Source organism: Hypanus sabinus, chromosome 19, assembly GCF_030144855.1.
Source record: "Hypanus sabinus isolate sHypSab1 chromosome 19, sHypSab1.hap1, whole genome shotgun sequence".
Classification (NCBI taxonomy): domain Eukaryota; kingdom Metazoa; phylum Chordata; class Chondrichthyes; order Myliobatiformes; family Dasyatidae; genus Hypanus; species Hypanus sabinus.
In genome coordinates, this window is record NC_082724.1 from 10310755 (window position 1) to 10338116 (window position 27362).

The following is a 27362-nucleotide window of genomic DNA, read 5'->3' on the forward strand; positions in this document are numbered from 1 at the left end:
GTACCATCCCGGGTTGTTTGTTTGGCCGGGGTTGTGTTACACAGCACGGTGTACAAGCGCCCGGCTCTCTCTTATTGGTTTCAAAGAGACTCTCCTTCCTCGTCTTGACGCACAGCTGTGAATTCTTGGAAATTTCCTGGAACTGTATCAAAGGCATTTCTGTCATCGGCAGTGACACATTCTCTGGCAGAAAACCTGACCCAGAAATAGAGGGAGGGGGGCGGGGTGGGAGACTCTAGTCTCCGGTAAACTGCTCTCTGCGATGAATTAAACGCGCCCTCACACTCAAGCTGAAGAAAGTCGAGTCAACGGATGGGGAACACGACGGAACAGGTCTCCGCCTTTTAATTGGTCGCCGGACGGAACTTTGCTTCGGTTTCGCTCTTCAGAGTTGCTCTCTCACTCGTGAAATTCTAGGAACCCCCGTCATTCTTGGAATCACATTAATAGGGCACATCTAAACCCGGCAGTCATTATCGACGTCCTTCGCCTGGCGGTCTCAGTGTTCATTCGGGCTTTGAACTTGGTGGAGACGGAACGCAGCGGACTCTTTGAATTTCAGAAGTGAATTAAATAAACACGACTGGTGTTTAAACATTATTTATTTTGTTTATTATTATCTACTGCAAAAAGAAATAGTTGCAGATCCTTCCTCCTCCTGCGTTTTCATAACCGCCACCCTACGCTGGAAGGCGAAACGTTACCCGCGAAGAGGATAGATTCGAGTGAACAAAACTCCGTCTTCTTCAAACTCCGAGAGAGTCCAGCCTGGCCAATTGACATGTTACTTTGCCTGCGAGGGTGAGTGTTACTTTGCTCTTGTGAGATTGTCTCCCACGTGAAGCCTGTTTTGGCGAATTGTTGTATAGTTCTGTTTGTGCCGACACAATCAGGTGACAACGAAACCGTTGTTAAATGTCCCAGCGTTGTCTATAAGAGAGACAATAATTTGGGGAACTGGGGATGCTAAAAAAAAATTAACTATAAAATGATTGTTTTAAACGTTTAAAGAGGTGATTTCAAGAGGGCAGTCCCGATTCAGGAGCCGGTAGGAAATACGGACTGAATCTAAGCACATTTCAGCGGATAAAGGATTGGTAATCCCAGTGTCTCCGTCCTGCGGCGACCGCGTGAATCCATGGCCCCTGACATTCCTGAAAGGAGTAGCACCAATACCCCTCGCAGTAAGTCTTCAAAACCGGGTTTGGGAGCGTTTAGTGATTTACAGCGCGGAATGAGGCCAGTGATAATACAGGTAAACTGACGGCGTTTTATTGCACAAAACGCTGGAGAAACTCAGCAAGTTGGGCAGGATTGATGGAAAGGAATAGAAAGAGTCGACGTTTCAGGCCGAGACCCTTTAAGCAACTCGTGATAATGCCACGCTAGAGTAGCGGTTAGCGCGGATCTATTACAGCCGGGGGAGCTCTGGAGTTTGGAGTTCGATTCCGGCGCTGGTCCGTGAGGAGTCTGCCCGCTTGAGTTTCCCTTGGTTTCCACCCACAGTCCAAAGACATACTAAGCTGTCTGTCCCCTGCCGGACTGCTGAAGCGGTGTCGTTCCGTGATAAATGAGTGTTTCCCTTCATAGGTGCTTGCTGAGTTCCTCCAACATTTTGTGTGCGTTACTCGTGTTTATGGTTCTGTTGTATAATGTTAACAAACGGCTTACGGAAGGTAAAACACGGATTCTGGCCCTTGTGGAGAATGGGGGCCAAACATTAGGGGTGGGGTTCTGGTAACTGGGACGTCACAATTAGCAATCGCCATTCATCGCCCAAATTTCAATAGTTAACTAAATGATTGCAGTCGCCAGTTGACTAGTTGTCCGTTCGTTTTAATCAGTGTCGCTGTTGGAATTATTCCCCGTTTCTTGCTCATCCCATCCGATTTCTGATCAATCCCCACCGTCTTCTTCCACCCACCTTGCGAAATCGAAATTTGCCCCCCCCCCCGAACCCGGCGACTCTTTAATCAACAACCACACGTTGTACTCCACACAATGAATGACACATCGCAGCGAGATTGACGGGACAGAGAGGGCTGTCATGTGAAAGACTTGGTGGAAGAGGAAGGCTGTAAGGAAGCAGGGAAGCCGGAGTCTGAAATGAGAAAGGCGAGGGGGAGAAGGTTGAGGGAGGCGGCGAGGGGGCATTGGACAGAATCCACGTGGTTTGCAGCGGGATTCGGGGATCGGCGATGGCTATTTGCAATGGGAGTTATTGAGAACCAGTTTGACTGCTTGAGGGCTACTTGCCCGAGCTGCTAACAGAGAGTGAGGTCCACTCTCTGCCCGGGAGCGAATTATGCAAACTTCACTCTCTGAATTATTAGTAATACGCACAAACTGCTGGAGGAACTCAGCAGGCTAGGCAGCATCTATGGAAAAGAGTAAACGGTCGGCATTTGGGGCTAAGGCCATTCATTAATACTGTTCACTCTTTTCCATATTACTTTGATTGACAGCTTCTGCGCATTTTCTCTCGTCGGTGAATTATCACGGTAACGAAGCGCCGGATGAACTCGGCAGGTCAGGCAGCATCTGTGCAAATGAATAAACAGTGCCGCCGAAGGGCGTCGGCCTGAAGCGATGGCTGTTTTATTCCCCTCGCCAATGATGGATGTCAGGTGCCGGTGGCAAAGCCCAGATGCAAAATCATGACGCCACTTGTAAATGGCCCACGTAAGCAGGTGCGTTTCCCACAAGGGCAACGTTTCCCGGGTAGGGAGGCTCGGTCTACACACAGTGTAGTAACCTCAGGCAAAAGGCGTGGGAAGCTACATCAAAAGTTCATCGGGAGGGTGAAGCAATTGCACTCCAGTGTGACATGACTCAAGTGTTATTGGTGTTTGGAAGTTCAGTGATTGATGCCCCCAGTGTTGGCCATTCCTCCAGAGGTGGTGTCATGGAGTGGCATTCAGTCCATGGCCTCCTCTACTGGCACAATGAGGCTTCTCTCAGGCTGGAGGACCAACAACTCTCATCCATCTGGACAACCTCCAACCTGATGGCACTGACATAATTTTCTCCAATTTTCCCCTTCTGTCTTTCCCCGTTCCTCATTCTTCTTCCCCTCCTGCTCACCTGCCTATCACCTCCCTCTGGTGCCTTTCCTCCTCCTCTTTCTCCCATGGTCCACCCTTCCCTCATCCAGCTTATGTCATCTCCTGCACCTCACTCAGCCACCTTCCCCCTCACCTACCATCTGCCATCCTTCCCCCCCAACCCCCCCCACCTTCTTACTCTGGCTTCTGCAGCCTTCCCTTCCAGTCCTGATGAAACGTTAACTGCTGCTCTCTTCTCAGATGCTGCCCAACCCGCTGAGTGTTTCCTTTTTCCCTTCTGCTTTATTTTTCTTTTCAAGTACCTTGTTTTTGTTTTGATTCTTACCCCAGGAAGCAACTCCTCATGTAGTGAGGGGGGAGGGGAGCAAGTTAAGGCACAGCAAGCCCCCATGGTCAGTGACAAGCTGGTGTGGCAAGTTTTTTGGTGATATTGGATATGGATCACCAAATATTTATTTTTGGTGATATTGATCAGGGTTTAAATCCCCTGCCCTTCCTTTGGCACTTGCAAGTTACCCCAAAGGGGTCAGGAGATCTTTTTTGAAGTCAGATTTCCTGAAGGCAGCACCTCTGACTGAGCAGTGTTCCAGCAACACTGCACTGCAGAACATCAGCCTGGGAATCGTGTTTTTCCAGTGTGGGATTTGAACCAACAGCTTTTTGGGGGGGGGGGGGTGTTGGAGGAAGGTGAAGGTGTCACTCAGCAATGATAGAGACAAATGGGACTGCAGTTGCTGGAAATCTGCAGCACAGACACAAAATGCTGGGGAACTCAGTGGGTCAGTCAGTCAGCATCTCTGGAGACACACACACACACACACATACACACACACACACACACACATACACACACACACACACACACATACACACACATACACACACACACACACACATACACACACACACACACACACACACACACACACACACACACACACACACACACACACACACACACACACACACACTTGTTGGGTGGAAATCCCGGGAGGTGCTGGTGTGGGTGACAGTGGCCTGATTGCTTCTCAGTGGGGTCCTGGTTCAGGGGGAAGCAGGAGAGTCTGGGGGCTGCCTCCTGGCCTCAGCAAGGTAGAGGTCAGTCTGCCAGACTAGAACAGCACTGTCCTCGCCTGTGGATTTGCTGGTGAGGTTGGGACCGGTGTGGAGAGAGTGGAGGGCAGTCTGTTGGAGCAGGTTGGTGATGCATCTTTTGAGAGCCATTGTTCTGCACGGTTGCTGGGAGTATCCACCATGTGAAGAGCTCCGTCTAAAACACCCTGTTTGTACTCGCTATGGTTCAGCACCCAGTTCCACTCTAGGCTCCAGGGGACTCTGTCACAGCTTTCTCTGTGGAAGCGATTACACAACTGCCATATACACTTACAGAAGCCAGCATTAAAACAATTTTGTATAGCAGCCAATGTCTAAAATGGTGGTGCAACATCAAATTCATAAAAATGAATCTGTCACAAATCTTGAAGGCTTTTCTAAACCAGTTAGGGCACTTGAAAAAAAAAGAAGGGTGTGTGTGTGTGTGTGTGTGTGTGTGTGTGTGTGTGTGTGTGTGTGTATTGGAGTTTGGTATATGTACTTCAAAGTTGAAAATAAATTTATTATCAAAGTACATATATATCACCATATACAATACATCCCTGAGATTCATTTTCTCATGGACGTACTTAAATCCTCAGCAGAATCAGTGAAAGACGACACCAACTGGGCATTCAACCAGTCTGCAAAAAACAACAAGCTGCATAAATACAAAAAGAAAGAAATAATAATAATAATAATAATAGAGAAATAAGCAATAAATACCAAGAACATGAGATCAAGAGTCCTTGAAAGTGAGTCCATAGGTTGTGGGAACACTTCAGTGATGGGGCAAGTGAAGTTGATTGAAGTTATCCCCTCTGGTTCTGAAACATGATGACTGAGGGATAATAATTGTTCCTGAACCTGGTGGTGTGAGTCCTGGGACTCCTGCACCTTCTTCCCGTGTATGCGTGTGTGTGAGAGAGAGAGGTACCTGGGTTCACTGCCAACAAATACAACACAAAAAGGGAAACAAACCAAACTAGATCTGTTAGTTTTCTGTCTGTCTGAATTCCCCTATTTCCTCTTTATGGATAAGTGTTAACCAATACAGCTGCACCGGTTCTTGGCAGCTCTATAACCAAAGCACTCATCTACCTCGGTAATTAATATTGTTCCATGTCAGAGAGCCCAGGGTTACAAAGCTCATTGAAACAGTTGTTATTAGCCTTTCACCCCCCTCAGTAAACACATCGTTCCTGTTCTTCTTGTACTGAAGGCATTGACAGTGTCTCAGCCCCCTCTTCAGTGTCTCCTGGAGGAATCATAGAAAATGCCTGTTATTTTTCTTAAATAACTGATTGTTTAGCCAGTTCTGATCCTGATGAAGGATGTTGGCCCAAAACAGCAACTGTTTATTCCTCTCCATAGATGCTGCCTAACCTGCTGAGTTCATCCAGCATTTCGTGCATGTGTATTGCTCAAGGTTTCCAGCCTCTGCGGGGTCCCGTTGCGTTTATGATTTATTTTTACTGACTCGCAGGGTGTGGGCAGGCTGCAGTGGTGACTCGCCACAGCTTGGTACAACGAATGACTCAGCAGGTTTGGAGACAGCCCCATTACTGTGGGTCTGAGGATGGAGAAGTTATGTGGGACTGATGAATTTGTGCAGCAGCCTGCTAGTTCCCTGCCCTACATGTCTAAAACTTAGTTTTTAAATTCACGAATCATGCGATGAATTCAGGTTAATTCCCCCAGCCAACGGTGGCAGAATAATTCAAATCCACTTTTCAAAACATGGTCAGGAAAGGCTTAGACCAGTAGGGATGCCCTTTTAAGATGATATGGAATCTGTGGAATTTGTTGCCAGAGGGCAGTGGAGATCAAGTCACTGGGTGTATTTAGGGCAGACTAATCCTTAACCCCCCTACTTGTTGACAAATTCTTATCATTAAACTTATAATAATAAGTTATAGTAATAATAACTTATTTCTTATTATAGTTTACTACGACTGTATTAAGTCTATATATACTGTGTGTGTGTGTAAGTAATATATGCACGCTATTGATTATTCAAAGCAGCTGCTTATTTGGGACAATTCTTGAATAGCAAAAATAAATTGAGAAAATAGCTGGGATTTCTTTAATCTATTTGGGACAAAATGCTGCTTAAATAGAACAGGAGACTGTTGATGAATAGGTTCTAACCTGCATCTAACCTGTCATGTGCATGGAACAGCTGCACCAGTTTTTGGCAGCTCTATAGCCAAAGCAGTGTTCAGAACAAACCATCTTTAAGTACCGTCACTTACGTGTGTTTGTGTGCAAAAAGCAGTGAATTTTGTCACTGACGGTTGGCGAGGGGTAAGCAGTAAGACAAGACAGAATTGTTTTTTCTAACTACAGTTTCAAGCATTCAGGCCTGGAGATGCCAGAAATGGCCAGGAGTGAAAATGAAATGATTTCACCACTTCACCACTAGGAAGAATTTGAAAGTTATCAACAATTGTCTTGAAAGCTACAATGAAAATGAAGGCTTGGAGGATGCAATCACTGAAACGGTTGAAGGCAGTACATTGTTTGCATTAGATGTCTGATCTGATTTTGCTTGTTTACTGTCCATAAGACATGGGAGCAGGATTAGGCCATTCAGCCCATCGAATCTGCTCCACCATTCCTCCATGGCTGATTCCAATTCCCACTCAACCCCTTACACAGGCCTTCTCGGCATATCCTTTGATGCCCTGACTGATCAGGATAAGGACAGTTTCCACCTTAAATGCACCCACGGATTTGGCCTCCACCGCAGTCTCTGGCAGTGCATTCCACAAGCTCACTACTCTCTGGCTAAAAAATTCCTCCTCACCTCTGTTCTAAAAAGTCGCCCCTCAACTTTGAGGCCGTGCCTTCTAGTTCTGGATACCCCGCCGGAGGAAACATCCTCTCCACATCCACCCTATCTAGTCCTTTCAACATTCGGTAGGTTTCAATGAGATCGCGCTGCATTCTTCTAAATTCCGGTGAGTACAGGCCCAAAGCAGCTGAACCCTCCTTGTATGTTAACCCCTTCATTCCTGGAATCATCCTCGTGAGTCAATCAAAAGTACATGGTGGCGTATACTGGATGAATTTCTCCGTCGATAGCTATTAGGAAATAACACACAGTTTTATAGTACTGAAGTGGTATTGATAGTGTTCGAATTTGTTCTGTATTTCATTTAAGTATATCACTTGTTGTTCAGTTAAATAGTAGTTTGGCATTTTTATGCCTTTTTAACTATTTCCATAAATAACTCAGATAATTGGGGCAACTGCTTAATTGGGCCAAAATGAGGGAGGTCCTGCTTTTCAGCTTCTTACCCAGCTCCCTAAATTCTCTCTTCGGCATCTCCTCTCCCTTCCTACCGATATGCACCAAGACCCTCTGCCTTTAGAATGCCGTGGACCTGATCCAAGACGTTCCTGACCCTGGCACCCGGGAGGCAATGGGATATCTCTGCCATGTCCACAGAATCACGTCTCTATTCCTCTAACTATGGAAACCCCTATCACGACTATCGTGCTCTTCCCCCCCCTTCCTTTCCGAAAGCGTTGACGATCTATTCATTTCCATAGATGCTGCCTGACCTTCTGAGCTCCCCCAGCATTTAGTGTGTGCCACCTTCTTGAAGCACTGTATTTTGAAGGTATCTTTGTCAGGGGGAAGGTTTGCCCCCGTGCTGAGGTTGACGGAGACTACAGCCCTCTGCTGCCTCTGGAGCCTCCAGAGCAGATGGTGATGCAATCAATCCATCATCATTATGAATTAAAAAAAATAATATAGTGATGTGATTAGTTCTGAATTATGCTTTATACTCCAGTCAGTAATGAACACAGTGATAATCGGTTATTTACAACCTTGCTGTGATTTTCTCAGCCTTGTTGACATCTATAGATGTGACTTCTGATGCCAGGCATGCAATCTATGAAGAGTATTGATAATGGCTGTGGGTCACCCGTCTTGTAAAGACTCTGCCCAGAAGAAGACAATGGCAAACCGCTTCTGTAGAGAAGTTTGCCAAGATGGATATTGCTGGCAGATAAGGAGAAGTCTAAAATACTCTGCATGAGAGCCAAATGGTAACTCAGGAGAGAGTAGATCCCAAAGACCAAAGGACACAGGAACAAAATTAGGCCATTCTGCCCCTCGAGCCTGCTCTGCCATTTCATCATGGCTGATTTGTTATCCCTCTCAACCCCATTCTCCTGCCTTCTCCCTGTAACCTTTGACACCCTTACTAATCAAGAACCTAACAACCTCCGCTTTGAATACACCCAATGAGTTGGCCTCCACAGCCGTCTGTGGCAATGAATTCCACAGATTCACCTCCCTCTGGCTAAAGAAATTCCTCCTTGTCTTTGTCCGAAAGCCTTCTATTCTGAGGCTGTGCCCTCTGGTTCTAGATCTCCCCACTCCAGAACCATCCTCTGCAATTCCACTCTATCTAGGCCTTTCAATGTTTGAAATGTTTCAATGAGATTTCCTGAGTACAGGCCCATCTTACAGTTGTACATGTTGTTGGTCAGGCCTCTCCTGGAGTTCTGTGTTAGGAAGGAGGTGATTAACCTGGAATCCAGGAATGTTGGAAGGGTTGGATTATAAGGAGAAATTGTCCCAAGATATCAACTCTTTATCCCCTCCATAGAGGCTGGCCTGCTGAGTTCCTCAAGCATTTTGTGTGTGTGTTGCTTTGAACAGGAGAGTTGGATAAATACTTGCAAAGGAAGAATCCTGTCATGTAATGTGGAGACCTGGGCTCTTTGTTCCAGAACAAGTTTCCATCTTCCAATTATCTGACATTTTACTGCTGATTTTAAACCTGTTAGTTTAAGATGCTAAATGTCAGTGGAAAACTTTGAGTCAGAGTTTCAGCTCTGATCACTGGAAGGATCTGTGGAGATTAGTGCAGTCCAAAGAACTTGATCTGAACAGACTCAAAATGCTGGAGGAACTCAGCAGGCCAGGTAGTATCTATGGAGAGGATTAATGAGCTGATGATTCATGCCAGGACCCTTCATGAGGACTGGGAAGGAAGGGGAAGAAACCAGAATAAGAAGGTGACGGAAGGAGGAAGGAGTACGAGCTAGAAGGTCGTGAAGGACAACGTGGCTCGGTGGGGAGGGGACATAGAGAGAAGCTGCCAGGTGATTGGTGGATAAAATTTGGAGAAGGTCACTGGGTCATTGAGGGAATAAGCAGTGGGTGGGTTGTTATGGTTAAACCCTCCTCTGCTTTTTTCAGCTGGCGCCAGGACACCTGTTAAGCTAGAGTCATGGTGGGATTCAGCATGAAAAGGCCTTTTGGCCTATCAAGTTCATGTGGGCCATCAACTACACTAATCTCACTTTTGGTCCCAGTTTCTCCTCACTTTCTCATCTTCAGGCTCCTGCAGCTCCTCCGTTAGGGGAGCGTTCAATAGAGTTATCACAGCACTGGGAGGGGAAGGGATGAACTGGTGAGAAGCCTGCCATGTTCAACTGGTGAGCTGGCAAGAAGGCACCCCGGTTGCTGAAGAAAAAAAAAACCCATGGCTATAATTTAACTAATTTATTTAAAGATTAGCTTTATTTGTCGTTTGTACACCCAAACTCCGAAACATACAGTGAAACACGCTGGTTGTGTCAATGACCAACACAGTCTGAGGATATGCTGGGGGTAGCCCGCGAGTGTCGCCATGGCGATGGCACCAACATAGCGCGCCCACGACTTACTAATCAATATGTCTTTGGATTGTATGTGTGGAACACATACACCCAGAGGAAGTATACATCCATACATACATCCAGAGGAACTGGAACACCCAGAAGAAGCCCAGGCGGTCACGGGGAGAACGTACAAACTCCTTACAGGCAACGGTGGGAATGGGAATTGAACCCAGATTGTTTGCGCTGTAAAGAGCTCTGGTTTTGGCCCGGTAGTCTGCGTTTCTCACTTTATGGGGAGTGTAAGTGGGCTGTATAATTATATGGAAACTCGTATTGAAAGGAATCTCTTTTTCTCTTTTCCGCATAGACCTTTGCCGGTACAGCAAGGAACAAGAACCATCAGTCTACCCCAGTCCAGGTCAGACATATTCATTTTCTTGGAGCAACAGGAGAACAGGATCCCGAGGAACGTGCCCCCGATGACCTTCCAGGAGGAGAGTGCTCCGGTGGCGCCAGGGAGGGGGCTGAGCGTGGAACCCACCCCAAGCCGGGACCCTGAGGACGACATGCAATGTCTGACCACTACTCTCCGACAGCTGGACCTATCAGGTCAGACCGCCCGACCATCCGGGCCATTGCTGTGCTTCAATGTACATACTCTCCTATCAGATTCTTTCTTCTTCAGCCCTTTACCTTTTCCACCTATTACCTCCCAGCTTCATACTTCATCCCTCTCCCTCACCTAGTTTTACCTATCACCTGCCAGTTTGTACTCCTTCCCCTCCGCTCACCTTCTTATTCTAGTTTCTGCCTCTTTCGCTTCCAGACCTAATGAAGGGTCTTGGCCCAAACCATCAACCGTTCATCCCCGTCCATAGATGCTGCCTGACCTGCTGAGTTCCTCCAGCGTGTTGTGTGTGTTGCTCTGGATTTCTGGCATCTGCAGAACCTCTACAGTTTATGTGGCCTCGGTGTTATAGCATTTGGGAAGTTACAGGCCTGAGCCCACACCTTGCTGCTGGTACTCGGCATGTTGATGTTTCTTCTGGCTGGGATGTCCAAAAGTATGCGTCATTGTCCCAAAATATGGTGTCGTTCACTCAGGACAAATTCTGAGGCAGTACTCTCCAAAATTCTCTACCCAAGAGAGCTGTGAGGGGTCTGTAGTCATTGAGTACTCTCAGTGGCTGGTGTTCATTAAACAAATCAAAAGAAATGAGGTTAGCAGAGAAGTCTCACTGAAGTGCGGATCAGCTATACTCAATAGTATTGAGTGGTAGAGCAGGCAAGAGGGTCCAAATGGCTTCTATCTCCTGTACTCATATTTACAATCATTTAGGCTAATACCCTCGTGAACATGGGACATGGTTTAGAGCTAAATCCAAAGAGAGATTTTCAAGAACCATACTCTCTGAAATGCAGCCTCTCAGCCAGATCTTGTGGCGTGTGGAGAGGTTTTCAGGAGGGCTGTATCCCTTTAAGAGATGGGACGTAGAAACTGATGGGGTGTATCAACAAGGCGACATCCATCATTGAGGATCCCCATCACCTCTTCTCATTACTCCCATTACAGAGGAGGTACAGGAGCCTCAACATAGAGGACACACACTCAACGTTTTAGGAACAGCTTCTTCCCCTCCACCATCAGATTTCTGAATGGTCCATGAACCAGCCTTTGAACACTACATCAATATATTTTTGCCCTCTTCTTGTACTGTTAATTTAATTTTGTTTATGTTCTTATATTTCTTATTGTAATTTTGTAGTTTAAAAAATATACTGCACTGTGCTGCTGCTGCAAAACAGCAAATTTCATGACATATGTCAATGATATTACATGCTAATTTGATTCTGATTCTGAGGATCTGGGACCTTTGGGCTTCTGAGAAGTGAAGCCCTTGGGTTGTGGGTGTTTGAGTGCACGGGGCCTGTTACGTAGGTGGGCAGGCGGACAATGAAATACTTTTCAGAGCCGAGTGTTTGATAAACATGGAGGTCAGCCCTCCTAACGAGGGTCTTCCATCTTGTCCGAGAGGCAAGGATGGATGGGAGGTATGGACTGTTCAGCGAAGTAACCTGTTTTGTGTTTCCATTGCAGGATGGTACTGGGGCTCGCTCACTGCCAACGAGGCCAAGCAGCAGCTCAACAAGATGCCGGAGGGGACCTTCCTCATCCGGGACAGCTCGCACCCCAGCTACCTGCTCACCCTGTCGGTGAAGACCAGCCGCGGCCCCACCAACGTCCGCATTGAATACAGCAATGGCAAGTTCTGCCTGGACTCGTACTACCTCGCCAAGCCCAGGATCCTGGCCTTCCGGGAGGTCCTCAGTCTCATCCAGCATTACGTCACCTCTTGCACCGTGGACCGGTGCGACAAGGTGGCGGACTCCACGGCCCTTCCGCCCAAGGACACTGCCATCCACTTGAAGCTCATCAAACCCCTTCACCGGAAGGACTGCTTCCCCTCTCTCCAACACTTGTGCCGATTGACTATTAACAAGACCACCCGTGGAAAAGTGGACAAACTCCCCTTACCAAAACCCATACAGAGGTTCTTGGAAGAGTACCCATTCCTCTTCTGAGGTTCATCTAGAAGGAGGGCTGCTGGGGGATGGGGTGGGAAGTGGGAGAGAGGTGCTTCTTTTTGGTCTTGGCTGAGAAATGGCCACTTCATGGGTGCTTTAGTAACATTGACATGGAGTAGATATGTGCCACATATTTTATTGAGTTCTCCATGGACTTGGTGGACTAGACCTGGCAGATTTGTTCCACAACTAAAATGTGAAGCAATGCATCATATTTGGAATACGTGGATTGAGTCACTGACTTAATATGGAACAGAGTACAGATCTGCAAAAAAATTACATACAATTCTACAGCTTTTATATTAAAAGGAGTGCACTTTGAACATTTTTAAGGTTACTGTATTTAAGAAAATAATGACCAAAAGCAAATGCAATATTTTCTAATAAAGTATTATTAAATCACTTTGAGTTTGTATTGAGAGGACTATTCACTGTGAGGGCCATTGTTGGAATTAGAATTGCTTTATTATTGTCACTTTCATGGTGATTCTGTTTGATCAAGGGCTGAAAGTGTAAACAGAAGCCCAGTGTGAATGGATGCTGAGTTCCCGTTTGGAGATCGTCTCGAAAAATAACCGAAATGCTACTGTGGATTAGCTATAGAAGGGTAGACACTCAGGTCTTGCTCTGGTTTTTTAAAAAAATGCTCTTACCAGTATTGTTATGTTTGTTCATAATAAAGACAAACTTGGTGTGGGTTTATGTTAGAATATTTTATTACCGAAATTTTCCTCAACACTCAGTGTACAAAACCAGCTCCAGTTTCGGGCGAGCCCCTTGCATTGTCCACTGGGTACTGAAGTTCTTCATTTTGAATACATAATAACACATCTTGTATCCGTCAGTGAACGTACCGAGAAGATTAACTTTTTATGGTTCTGGGCCTGTATTCGCTGGATGGGAGATCTCATGGAAACCTAGCGAAAATTTGAAGGCCTAGATGGAGTGTGTGTGGAGAGGATGTTTCTAATAGTGAGATAGTCTAGGGCCAGAGGGCACAGCCTCGGAATAGAGGGACATCCATTTAGAACTGAGATGAGGAGGAATTTTAGCCAGAGAGTGGTAAATCTGTGGAATTCACCACCATAGATGGATCTGGCGGTCAGGTCATTGGGTTTATTTAAAACAGAGGCTGACTTGTTCATAAGGACATCAATAGTTATGGCAGAATGCAGGAGTATGGCATTGAGATGAAGAATAAATCAGCCATGTTTGAATAGTGGAGAAAACTCGATGGGGTGAATGGCCCAATTCCGCTCCTATATCTTATGGTCTTATGTATCGAGGTACTGTTCCTGCTGATCAAACCATTACACAGTGCATCGAGGTAGATCAAAGTAAAACACTATCGGAATGCGCTGCTGAAGAGGCAGATACATTTGGGAGATTTAAGTGACTCTTCAGTCGGCACATGGATGAAAGAAAACTGGAGGGATATGTGGGATGGAAGGGTTAAATTAATCTTCAAGTAGGTTAAAAGGTCAGCACAACATTGTGAGCCAAAGGTCATGTGCCTTACTGTTCTGTGTGTAGATGGGTACTTGATGATATTTAAGGAGCTCAAGATGAAGGCAACTGGGATCAAAGGATTCCTTGAGGAGGTTAACGGGTATAGTAGCACACTTCAGGAACTGGGAAAAAGAGGAAATGAAATGTCTTTGGCAGATAATGTATTGGAATTGGTTTATTCTTGTCACATGCACTGAGATACTCTGAAACGCTTCTCTTGCATACCGTTCTGACAGAGCAGATCATTACACAGTGCATTGAGGTAGAACAAAGTGAACCAATCACAGAATGCAGAATAAAGTGTAACAGCTGCAGAGAAAGTGAAGAGCAGGTAAACAGACGTGCAAGATTAGAATGAGATAGGTTGTGAGGTCAAGAGGCCACCTTATCAAAGTAGGGAAACATTTAATAGTTTTATAACAGCGCACCTGGCAGAACAAGCTTTCAGGATTTTGCATCTTCTGTCCAAGTGAAGAGGGGAGAAGAGAGAATGTTGGAGGTAGGTGGGGACCCTGACTATATTGGCTGCTTTACTGAGGCAGCAAGAAGTATAGAACAGGGCTGGGAAACTTTCTGACAGCTCGTGCCCAAATTGGAGACAATTTTCTGAAAAATTCTCTTCTGTGCCATGGTCATATTTTTTCTTTCTCTTGGGAAAAAACATCAAAATGGAAAAGATCCCACTCTTGCTATGATCCTTTAACATATTCCTCATCACTGAGTGCTTTCCTGCTTCATTTGGCAGTAAAGATCATCATTATGATCATTTTAATATGGATAGGATTTAAAGAATCAAGGGGCAGCATTGCATGCCAAGTGCCTACATCTTGGGCACACATGCCATAGGTTCACCACCCCAGGTGTAGACAATTTCTCTGTTATAGTAAGATCACTTAAGAGCATCTCACTGGCTTAAGTGTTCTCCCCAAACCTCTGGGCTGTCCCCTTCATGGACACCGAGGAGCTGATCGTGCTCAAAATCACAAAGGGTTTGATGAAACAGATAAGCTACACCCAGTGGCCATTTTATTAGGCGTCTTCTGTACCTAATAATGTGGCCAGTGAGAGTACACTTGTGGTCTTCTGCTGCTGTCACCAGTCCACTTCATGGTTTGATGAGCTGTGCATCCTCTGCACGCCGCTGTTGTAACACATGGTTATTAGAGTTACTGTCGCCTTCCTGTCAGCTTGAACCAGCCTGGCCATTCCCCTCTGACCCCTCTCATTAACAAGGCCTTTGCACCCCCAGAATTACCACTCACTGGATTTTTTTTTTGTTTTTTCACACCATTTTCTGTAAATTCTAGAGACTGTTATGTGTGAAAAACTCATGAGATCAGCAGTTTCTGAGATACTCAAACCACCCCATCTGGCACCAACAATCATTCCATGGTCAAAGTCACTTAGATCACATTTCTTCTTCATTCCCATTCAGAGGTTTGGTCTGAACAACATCAGAACCTCTTGACTATGTCTGTATGCTTTTATGCATTGAGTTGCTGCCAGATGATTGGTTGATTAGATATTTGCACTAATGAGCAGGTGCCGAATAAAGTGGGCACTCAACGTAGTTTCAATGAGAGTAGAGCATCAGTAATGCCAGAGGGCACATGTTTCCGGTTAACCAGGACAGCAGGAGAATCCTTAATACACTGAGTTGCTGTCTGAAGGAGTACTGGCAGCAGTTTCAATAATAATGTGCACAGAAGAACTTCTTAAAGGAATGCAGGAGTAGAGCAGAACTTAGAGATGAAATGCATAGCTTTTTCAAAGGGCTGTCGAAACCAGGTTTAAAGTTACTATGATGTGAAATTTGTTGTTCTGCGGCAGCAGTACATCGCATTGCAAAATAATAAACAAAACCTATACCATAAGAAATTCATACAAAAATTAAATTAAATACGTAGTGCAAGAAGAGAGCAAAAACAAAGAGAAAAAAAATGGTGCACTGGTGTTCATGGGTTCATTGTCCATTCAGGTGGCAGAAAGGATGAAGCTGTTCCTGAAACCACACCAGGAAAACATTCCCCTGTCTGTTAAAACCAGCCCCAGACTAGACAAAACAAAGGTTATTGCTTTATCTACATTTCTCCCATACATTCAGCCAGTGACGAGTTCTCTTTAGAGCAACTGACCTCTTCCGGTCTTGAATATCTCCATGAATCTTCTAACGGTCCTAAGAAGCACATTGAAGGAGATGGCCAGATTAGGGTTGAGCCAGTTGAAATCAGTGCAAAGAGTCTGTACCTACTTCTCTGGGCTGAGATCAACCATGAAGTTTATTCCCTGGAGTGCAGTAGAATGAGAAGAGGTCTTATACAGGTTTACAAAACAATGAAAAGTATAGATAGGATAAATTCCTGTCAGCTTTTCCTCCTCAGGGTGAGTGAGATAAAAACTGGGGGTCATAGGTTTAGGGTGAAAGGCGAAATATTTGAGGGCAATCTGAAGGGGATCATTTACATTCTGGAGGTGGTGTGACTGTGGAACTGAAGCCTGAAGATATTTGGAGGGATATGGTCTGGGCGCAGGCAGAAGACCAGGCCAGTATGTACTGGACAGGCCAAAGAGCTCGTTTCCATAGTGCAGACCTCTATGACTCACCGAATGGTGCAGAAGTCTAGAGGCGTATGTTATCTACTCCGTTCCTCATCCAGTCTGAGCCAGACGCTTGGCTGCCCCATCACCTGACTGGACTCCTCAGGTTTACTTCTAGTCAAGTTTGCTTAATGCTTCTTAAAACACACCCTCAAGCTTTGGTTTACACTTTGAAGAATTCTTTCTATATTCTTGACCTTCACATTTAATTCAAAGGTCAAAATAAATTTATTATCAAAGTAGACAGGGAATATATGTTGCGATATACAATCATAAGATTCATTTTCTTGTGGGCATGCTCAATAAACCCAATAATCATGACAGAATCAATGAAAGACTACACTCAACAGGACAGATAGCCAGTGAGCAAAAGCCAGCAGAATGTCAAATTACAAAAGGGAAAAAAACACTATATGTCAGTGGGTCATGTGAAATTGAGTGAAATTACCCCACTGGTCAAGAGCCTTTGACATTTGACCTTGTCTCTTTAAATTTCATGTAGGAAAGTACTGTACATGTACAGCAAGGCCTGAATGACAATGGAGTTCCTTTGAAAGAATTGTTCAGTCATTCTCACTTTTTCTTCATTTCCTTTTGAAACAGAAATTCAATTCACTTATGGTGATTTTTAGCAAGCCAGGCAGCCTTCCCAACATCAGAAGCCGTATTCAAAAGACACTGCCTCAAGAAGGCAGCATCCATCATTAAGGACGCTTATTACCTACGACATGTCCTCTTCTCATTACTGCCATCAAGGACAAGGTACAGGAGCCTGAAGATCCATTCTAGTGATTCGGAAACAGCTTCTTCCCCTCTGCCATTAGATTTCTGAATGGCCCATGAACCCAGATTCCTTGAGGATGTTATAGCCTGGGGTGGTAGTGGATCACTATTAAATGGTGTGCATCTCAAATAGACTCTGACAACCATCTCCTGGCCTCCACGTGCAGCTTAGCTGCCAAGCCTGATGGAACTGTTTCTACTGGCAGGAGAAGGGGGTAAAGGCAGGTTACTGACATCTTAAGACCAGCTGCTGATTCATCAGCTGCATGGAATAGGGTGAGCCTGCTACGTGGGTAACAGCTTGTTCTCCATATTGTAATCACATGGCTTGCATTCCATGCAACACCCAAGGTTGACCTCGACCAATGGAAGGCCTCATATCCATGAACCCACGAGCTCTTCCTTTGTATATATTTTTGCACTATTTGTCTATTTTTTGTAAGCTATAGTCATTTTATGTCTTTGCCCTGTACTGCTGCTGCAAAACAACAAATCTCAGGAGAAACTCAATGATAATAAATCTGATTCTGAGTGGGACTGAGGTGTGAGGCTGGAAAATAATTATATCATTAATAGTCATAACTTGGACCCTTATCGATGAATCTTCAGCACAGAGGGGATAATTCTATCTATTGTTCCTAGGCCGCTTCTTTGAAAAAGCTGTCCAAAATATCCCCAGTCCACATGGAGGGTCTCGAAGTGAAACATCAACTGTCCATTCCCCATCATAGATGTTGTCTGCATTGCTGAGTTCCTCCAGAGCTTTGTGTTCTATCCAATATACGCACCTGCTTCTTCCAACACACAACAGACCCTTTGCAAAGTAATTATCCAATTGCTCTTTCAAAGATGTTATTTTTCTCTGCCTTTCCACACTAGCAACATGTTCCGCTTCACAGCTATTGTCAGAACTCAGATGGCACAGAGGAAGAAGCTGTTCCTGAACCGTTAAGTGTTCAGTCTCTTGTTCCTCCTCCCTGACTGTAGTAGCAAGAAGAAGGCACGTCCTTGATGGTGATTATCACTGGTGGTGGATACCATGTTCTTGAGGATGTCCTCTTGAAGATGTTCTTGATGGAGGGGAGGTTTGTACCTGTGATGGAGCTGGCTGAGTCTACGACCCTCCGCAGCCTCTTGCAATTCCTCGCATTGGAGCCTTCATATGAGACGGTGATGAAACCAGTCTGAGCACTCTCCACTTGTAGAAATTTGCTAGACATTGATAATATTGTCCTCAAACTCCTGATGAAGTAAAGCTGCTGGTGTGCCTTGTTTGTAAGTAATGCACACAAAATGCTGGAGGAACTCAGCAGGCCAGGCAACATCTATGGAGGGGAATAAACAGTCCACATTGACTGAGACCCTTCACCAGGACAATCCCCTCCATAGATGCTGACTGACGTGCTGAGTTCCTCCAGCATTTTGTTTGCGTTCTCAAGATTTTCAGCGTCTGCAGAATCTCTTGTGTTTGTGCCTTGATCATGATTGTATCAATCTGTTGGACCCAGGATAAATCCTTCAAGATGTTGACACTCAGGAACTTGAATTTGTTCACCTTTTCCACTCCTGACCTCTCAATGAGGACTGGTCTACATCCTCCTACATCCTGAATATATTGTACATTCAGTGGTCATTAGGTACAACTGTACACCTGCATGTTAATGCAAATCTCTAATTTTCCAATCATGTGGCAGCAACTCAATGCATAAAAGCATGCGGACATGGTCAAGAGGTTCAGTTGTTGTTCAGACCAATCAGAACAGGGAAGAAATGTGACCTATGCAAGTTAGGCTGTGGGATGATTGTTGATGCCAGACAGTGTGGGTTGAGTATCTCATAAACTTCTACTTTCCTGGAATTTTCATGGACAGCAGTCTTTAGAGTTTACAGAGAATGGTGCGAAAAACAAACAAAAAAAAACTAGTATGCGGCAGTTCTGTGGGTGAAAATACTTTGTTAATGAGAGAGGTCGGAGGCAAATGGACAGATTGATTCAAGCTGACAGTAATTCAAACAACCACATGTTACCACATTGGTGTGAAGAGCATCTCTGAATGCACAACACATTGAACTATGAAGTGGGTGGGCTATGGCAGCAGAAGATCACACTGGGTTCCACTTCTGTACCTAATGAAATGGCCTCTCAAGGAACTAAATTTGACATCACCAGATACATCAACAAACTTTTCCTGAAACACAGAGCAAGAGGTATGTCACTAAAGACACTTGTAGATTTCTACAAATGTACCGTGCAGAGCACTCTAACAGGCTGCATCGCCATCTAGTATGGGGAGGGGTGGGAGTTGTCGCTGCACAGGATTGAAATAAGCTGCAGAGAGTTGTGAACTCAGCCTGCTCCATCATAGGCACTGGCCTCCTCAGTACCCAGAAGATCTTCAAGAAGAGATGTCTCAACAAGGCAGCATTCATCGTTAAGGATCCCCATCACCCAGGTCATGCCTTCTTCTCAGTACTACCATCAGGAAAGGAGTACAGAAGCCTGACGGCACACACTCAATGATTCAGGAACAGCTTCTTCCCCTCTGCCATCCGATTCCTAAATGGATATTAAACCCACGTACACCATCTCACCATTATTTTTGCACTATTTACTTAATTATATTATTTTTTATATATACACACACCCTGCTTATAACAAGTATTCTCCACCCCTTTGAAGTTTTCATGTTTTATTGTTTTACATTGAATCACAGTGGATTTAATTTGTTTTATTCTTTGACACTGATCAACAGAAAAAGACTCATGTCAAAGTGAAAACAGATCTCTACAAAGTGATCTAAATTAATGACAAACACAAAATAATAGATTGCATAAGTGTTCACTCCCTTTAATATGACATACCAAATCATCATTGGTACAGTCAATTGGTTTTAGAAGTCACATAATTAATTAAATGGAGATCACTTGTGTGCAGTCAAGGTGTTTCAATTGATAGTAGAAAAAATCCACCTGGATCTGGCAGGTCCAACTGCTGGTGGGTCAGTATCCTGGCAAAAACTACACCATGAAGACAAAAGAACACTCCAAGCAACTTTGCAAAAAGGTTATTGAAATGTGCAAGTCAGTAGATGGATGCAAGAAAATTTCCAAGTCATTGAATATCCCTTAGAGTACAGTCATCAAGAAATGGAAAGAATATGGCACAGCTGTAAATCTGCCTAGAGCAGGCTGTCCTCAAAAACTGAGTGACCGTGCAAGAAGGGCTCAAATGAGGGAGGCCATCAAGAGATCTATGACAGCTCTGGAGGAGTTACAAGCTTCAGTGGCTGAGTTGGGAGAGACTATGCATGCAGCAACTATTGCTGGATGCTTCACCAGTTGCAGCTTGTGGGAGAGTAGCAAAGAGAAAGCCTTTGTTGGAAAAAAAACCTCACATGAAATCTTGGCTAGGGTTTGCCAGACGGCCTGTGTGAGACTCTGAACTTGGCTGGAAGAAGGTTCTATGGTCTGATGAACCCAAAATCGAGATTTTTGGCTGCCAAACTAAATGGTATGTTTATTATCATATTATCAAATTATCAAAAACACATCATCCCTGCCATGAAGCATGGTGGTGGCTGCATCATGCTGTAGGGATGTTTCGCTGCAGCAGGCCCTGGAAGGCTTGTGAGGGTAGAGGGTAAAATGAATGCAGCAAAATACAGCAAAATCCTGAAGGAAAACCTGATGCAGTCCGCAAGAGAGCTACGATTTGGGAGAAGATTTGTTTCCCAGCAAGACAATGAGCCCAAGCATAAAGCCAAAGCTACACGGGAATGGCTTAAAAATAATGATGTTAGTGTGCTTGACGGGCCAAGTCAGAGTCCAGACCTCAATCCAATTGAGAATTTGTGGCTGAGCTTGAAAAGGGCTGTTCACTTGTGATCCCCATGCAATCTGTTACAGCTTGAGCTGTTTTGAAAAGAAGAATGGGGGAAATATTGCAGTGTCCAGATGTGCAAAGCTGATAGAGACCTATCCACACAGACTCAAGGCTGTAATTGCTGCCAAAGGTGCATCTGATAAGTACTGACTTGAAGAGGGTGAATGCTTATGCAGTCAATTACTACATTCATGATTAATTTAGATAACTTTATAGAGGTCTGTCTTCACTTTGATACAAGGGAGTCTTTTTCTGTTGATCAGTGTCAAAAAGCCAAATTAAATCCACTGTGGTTCAATGTTATAAAACATGAAAAGTTCCAAGGTGGTGAATAATTTTTCTCTTGATGCTGTGTATACCTACTGTAATTCAGTTTTTATTATTAAGTTTTGCAATGTGCTGCTGCTGCAAAAAAATCAAATTTCATGACAGAATCCGGTGGTATTACTGGTTTTGTTTTTTTACTGCAGGTGGGCGGGGGGGTTGATGTTCTTGGTGCAATTTGCATGATTTGTTTTTGTGTGCGGAGGGGTTGATTATTTTCTTTTGAAAGGCTTTCATAGTTTTCTTTGTTTCGTGGCTGTCTGGAGAAGACTAGTTGTACACAGCATATGTACTTCGATAATAAATGTACCTTGAACCTTGATATTAAACCTGATTCTGACATGCTAATGGAATGTTGGCCTTCATAACAAGGGGAGTTGAGGACAGGAGCAAAGAGGTCCTTCTGCAGCTGTACAGGGCCCTGGTGAGACCACACCTGGAGTATTGTGTTCAGCTTTGGTCTCCAAATTTGAGGAAGGACATTCTTGCTATTGAAGGAGTGCAGTGTAGGTTCACGAGGTTAATTCCCGGAATGGCGGGACTGTCATATGTTGAAAGATTGGAGCGACTGGGCTGGAATACACCGGAATTTAGAAGGATGAGAGGGGATCTGATTGAAACATATAAGATTGTTAAGGGATTGGACATGCTAGAGGCAGGAAACATGTTCCCGATGTTGGGGGAGTCCAGAACCAGAGGCCACAGTTTAAGAATAAGGGGTAGGCCATTTAGAACAGAGTTGAGGAAAAACTTTTTCACCCTGAGAGTTGTGGATCTATGGAATGCTCTGCCTCAGAAGGCAGTGGAGGCCAATTCCCTGGATGCTTTCAAGAAAGAGTTAAATAGAGCTCTTAAAGATAGCGGAGTCAAGGGATATGGGGAGAAGGCAGGAACGGGGTATTGATTGTGGATGATCAGCCATGATCACATTGAATGGTGGTGCTGGCTCGAAGGGCCGAGTGGCCTACTCCTACACCTATTGTCTATTGTCTGACTCTGATTCTGAAAGAACTACTTGTCTCTCACCTGACAGAGGCCAGTGAGTCAAAGGACGGTTGAGCAACGCAGATTTGGGTGAGATTCAACAGATATTCTCTTACACTAAAAGGTGAAAAATAAAAATAAATGGAGGGATAGTAAACACGAGGAAATCTGCAGATGCTGGAAATTCAAACAACACACACAAAATGCTGGTGGAACGCAGCAGGCCAGGCAGCATCTATAAGGAGAAGCACTGTCAACGTTTCAGGCCGAGACCCTTCGTCAGGACTCTGAAATGTCCCGAAACGTCAACAGTGCTTTTCCTTATAGATGCTGCCTGGCCTGCTGTGTTCCACCAGCATTTTGTGTGTGTTGGAGGAATAGTAAATTTGGCTTTGTACACACTGATGTGTACAGGAATTTAAGTTTGATAGCTATTGGAATAGAATGATACTATAAAAACACAAGGACTCCAGAAAGTAAGAAAGGTGCCTAGGGATAGTTCTGGGGACTGAGAAGGAGGCGAGGGGTCAGATTAGGGTTTAGGGACAAGGATTGAAGGATTTTGAGGTCAGGCCTCTACTCTGTGCTTGTAGACAGCGCTATGGATGGGTGATCAAGGACACTAGGAATCAAGGCTTCTGCTCCCATCTCGAAAGGGCCTGTGATGTTATGAAAGACTTCTAAGATCCAGGCCTTCACTTCACACAATGTGGGTGAAGGAATGAAGGACATCCGTCGTTGTTGGACTCTTCCAAGTCTTTGCATGTCCATGTGATCATGAGGCACAAGGTCCAGCCAAGCAGCATGCTTGGAGCTCAAGCTGCGTGGTCCCACCACTGGCCCGTCCGGCGAGGTGGGGTGGGGTCGATACTGAGCGTCAACGCCCAAAGGTCGAATGGCTGCAGGCTCGGAAGCCTGACCTGGAATTGGAGCGCTGTTCGGGTGTATGGATGAGGTGAGGGAGGAAAGGGGCTAGTTTTGCTGTTGTTTTGTTGCCTGTTCTGTTCTGCCTGAGCACTGTGGGCTTGTTATGTTGGCTCTGAAGTGTATGCTGATACTTGTGGGCGGCCCCCAGCTCACCCTGAGGTTGTATTGATTGTTAACTCAAATAACACTGTATGTTTCAATGTACATGTGATAAATAAATCTGACTCTGAAATATAAACAGGAATAGGCCAGCAGGTCCCTCAATCCTGTCCCACTACTCATTATGACCGGGACTGATCCATACGGTCCTCAACTTCCCTTCTGTGTCAGTTCCCCTTAGCCCTTAATTCCCTGATCTTTTTCAATCTCCACCTTTAAAAGTATCTAACAATCTGACTTTCACTTCCCTCTGGGTCAGAGACTCACGACCCTCTGAGAAAAGAGATTTCAATTCTCTTCAGTTTTAAATGTCCTGCCCCATGTCCCCTTGTTTATAGACTCTCCCATTAGTGAAAACATCTCACACTCTCACCCACTGAACCCTATTAGATCTTTTATCTTAGAGGAGGCACAGTCATGGTGCATTCATCAAGCTAGAGGTCTAAGAAGGATTGTTCTTGAGATCCAAGTTCAAATTCCAACATGAGAACTGTGGCATTTAAAGAGAATTTGTGTACCTTTACAAGATGTGTGACCCCACCCATTATCAATACTCTTCAGCCATTGTCTGCCTGCCATCAGTGGTTGCATAACCAGGACTTGTGATATGCACCAGCTATGCTTACACCACCACCTGCTCCCACGGCTTTACATAATCCTAAACAAATGCTACACCTTGCCCAAGTGTGACCTGTGGGCTAGCGGAGGGAAGGAGTGCCTTACACCTCCTTTGGTGGAGATGTATCTCCACTCCGCCATCCAATTTACCGATACAGCACAGTAACAGGCTCATACAGCCCAATAAGTCCATACTGCCAAATTACACCCATGTGACCAATTAACCTACTAACTCTTATGTTTTTGGAGGCCCTCCATTGGTCAGGGTGAACAATAGATGTTATGTCCTAGCTGTCTATATGAAACGCAAGCCAGGGCAGTACGATATGCAGAGCAAGCTGTTACCCATGCAGTAGGCTCCCCCTCTCTATGCAGCTGATGAATCCAAAGGAACGGCAGAAACTGACACAACTTGGCACCAACAACACTGCAGGAGTTGCCAGTCAGCGTTGAACTCAGTGTAGGACTGCCTGAGGGACTCCAGCTCTGGATTTCCTCTCAGAGTTTACTTCAGGAACCTTGTCCAAGAGTGGGTGTAACCACAAGGCCGTGGAGGTTTGAGTTCAGAATGTTCCTTCTCCCGGATGAGCTGCAAACATGACTGATCAACCCCATCTGCCTAAAGCGACTGGTTTTAAGGCACCAGTAACGCACCTTTGCCCCTTCTCCTTAGTAGAAATAGTTCTGCTGGGCTTCGTCTTTGGAACGTAGGAGGAAACCACGTGGCCACAGGAAGAACATGCAAACTCCTTTCAGACCACGGCGGGAACCGATCTCAGAGCGCTGGAGCTGTGAAGTATTACGCTAACTGCCCCTGTGGTAAAGTCATAGTGTGACGAGAGGCCTGGGTGAGGTTGGTAAAGACCCAAGTGCTGCAGTATCTGAGAGAGGAACTGAGACACAAATTCGACAGGGAGACCGAGAGCAGTGTTCCTGAGTAGACACTAGATGAGAACCCGATAAGACTAGACTAGAATACGAATCTTGGCACCAAATCACGACCACCAAAGAGCGGAGTGGGCCAGAATCTTTAAAGGGACTGCACCAGCTATCTGTCGTCCTGAGAATTGGAGCGTCTAAACCCCGGATGCAGGTGCAGTTGGGTGCGTACCATAACACACAGAAATAGGCCCTTCAACTCGTCTCTTCCATGCAGCCATCTGACTAGTCCTATTTGCCTGCTTTTTAATCCCAAAACTTTCTCATCCAGTTTACCTGTCCAAATGTTTCTTAAGTATTATAATGATACCCCACCTTGGCAGGTCTCACTGGAAGCTCGTTCCATATATCCAACACCTCCCCCCCCCCCCATTGTGAAAAGCTTTTTTCTCATGTCCACTTTAAATACTTCCCCTCTCACCTTAAACCAATGCCTTCTGGTTTTAGGCTCCCCTACCTTGGGAAAAGACACGGCATATAATGCTGATGACTATGGGGGGGTAAAAAAGATAGTGAGTGCCCACCTTATCAATACCCTTTGTGATTTTATAAACCTCCATAAACTCGCTCTTTAGCCTCCTCCACTTCAGGGAAAGAAAAAAAAAACCCAGCCAGTTAAATCTCTCCTAGTATCTCAAGCCCATGAGTCCTGGTTAAATCCTTGTGACTTTTTTTGACCACACACCTCTTAAGCTTAACGACATCTTTACTTTAGCTGGGTGGCCAGATCTGTGCACAGTATTCCAAGTGTGGTCTCACCAATGACTTGTACAGTTGTAGTGTGACATGAAGACCTCCATATGCTAAGTAGCCTTCGGCGTGAAGGCATTAAAGCTCTGACTGATGAAAGCAAGTGTTCCAAATGCCTTCTTCATCACCCTGCCCACACGTTCTGTCATTGTCAGTGAACTACATAAAGCTCCCCAGGGCGCTGTGTTCATCGTGTCCATCTTGTCTTGGTTTAACTTGCCAAAATTTAACACTTCGTACTTGTCTGAGGTAAATTCCATAAGACCGTAACATATAGGAGCAGAATTAGGCCAAGTGGCCCATTGAGACCGTTCTACCATTCTATAATGCTGACTTATTATCCCTCTTAATCCCATTCTCCTGCCTTCTCCCCATAACCTTTTACACCCTGACTAATCAAGAACCTATCAACTTCTGCTTTACACATACCCAACGGCTTGGCCTCCACAGCCGTCAGTGGCAATGAATTCCATAGATGCACCACCCTCTGGTTAAGTAAATTCCTCCTTATTCCTGTCATAAATGGACATCCTTGTATTCTGAGGCTGTGCATCTGACATTCCCTGCCCCACTTCTCCAGTTCATCCACATCCTCTTATAATCTTCGACCACATACCTCACACTGTCCATTATTACTTTGGTGACATCTGCAAACTTACTAACCACGTGAACAAGATTGTCATCCAATATGTTAATGTAGATGACAGACCACAAAGGAGCCTGTAGTGATCCCTAGTGGCATACCACTGCGGTTAGGCCTCCAATGTTGATAATAGCCTTTCACTGCCTCCTTCCATCTAAGAACATATGAAATTGGAGCAGGAGTCGGCCATCTGGCCTGTCGAGCCTATTCCACCATTCAATAAGATCATGGCTGATCTGACCATGGACTCATCTCCACCTGCCTGCCTTTCCCCCATAATTCCCCTACTATGCAAAAATCTATCCAACCTTGTCTTAAATATATTTACTGAGGTAGCCTCCACTGCTTCATTGGGCAGAGAGTTCCACAGATTCACCACCCTCTGGGAAAAGCAGTTCCTCCTCATCGCCATCCTAAATCTACTCCCACAATTCTATGACCCCTAGTCTCACCAACCAGTTGAAACAACTTTCCTGTCTCTATCTTATCTATCCCTTTCATAATTTTATATGTTTCTTTAAGATCTCCTCTCATCCTTCCGAATTCCAGCAAGTACAGCCTCAAGTGACTCTATCTTTCCTCATAGTCTAAACCCCTCATCTCTGGAATCAACCTTTGCACTGCCTCCAAAGCCAATATATCCTTCCTCAAATAAGGAGACCAGAAATGCACTCAGTACTCCAGGTGTGGCATCACCGGTGCCACACTTGGAGTATTGCGTGCAATGAGCTGGAGTCATTGATTCAGTTCTGGGAAGTGTCCATAAGACCATAAGATATAGGAGCAGAAGTAGGCCATTTGGCCCATCGAGTCTGCTCTGCCATTCAATCATGAGCTGATCCAATTCTTCCAGTCATCCCCATTCCCTGCCTTC

At 45.1% G+C, this 27362-nt stretch overlaps 1 protein-coding gene across 3 annotated transcripts; it reads left to right on the forward strand.

The window, feature by feature from the left end:
- Nucleotides 1-221: 221 nt before the first annotated feature.
- LOC132377724 (cytokine-inducible SH2-containing protein-like) lies at nucleotides 222-13038 on the forward strand. Of its 3 annotated transcripts, none has more exons than XM_059943989.1 (3): nucleotides 222-801; nucleotides 10153-10394; nucleotides 11884-13037. In XM_059943989.1, the coding sequence occupies exons 1-3, from the start codon at nucleotides 782-784 to the stop codon at nucleotides 12366-12368; spliced, it is 747 nt and encodes a 248-aa protein (XP_059799972.1). In that variant the 5' UTR covers nucleotides 222-781; the 3' UTR covers nucleotides 12369-13037. The 3 variants fall into 3 exon arrangements, with proteins under 3 accessions (XP_059799972.1, XP_059799974.1, XP_059799973.1); XM_059943991.1 differs by lacking the exon at nucleotides 222-801 and adding an exon at nucleotides 863-1184; XM_059943990.1 differs by lacking the exon at nucleotides 222-801 and adding an exon at nucleotides 2137-2690 and having other exon boundaries at nucleotides 11884-13038.
- The last annotated feature ends 14324 nt before the right edge of the window (nucleotides 13039-27362 follow it).

Coding starts and splice junctions, on each gene's coding strand:
- LOC132377724 (XM_059943989.1), top strand. CDS start 782: ATGTTACTTTGCCTGCGAGG. Junction 802..10,152: donor ATGTTACTTTGCCTGCGAGG/GTGAGTGTTACT, acceptor TTTTCCGCATAG/ACCTTTGCCGGTACAGCAAG. Junction 10,395..11,883: donor CCGACAGCTGGACCTATCAG/GTCAGACCGCCC, acceptor TTTCCATTGCAG/GATGGTACTGGGGCTCGCTC.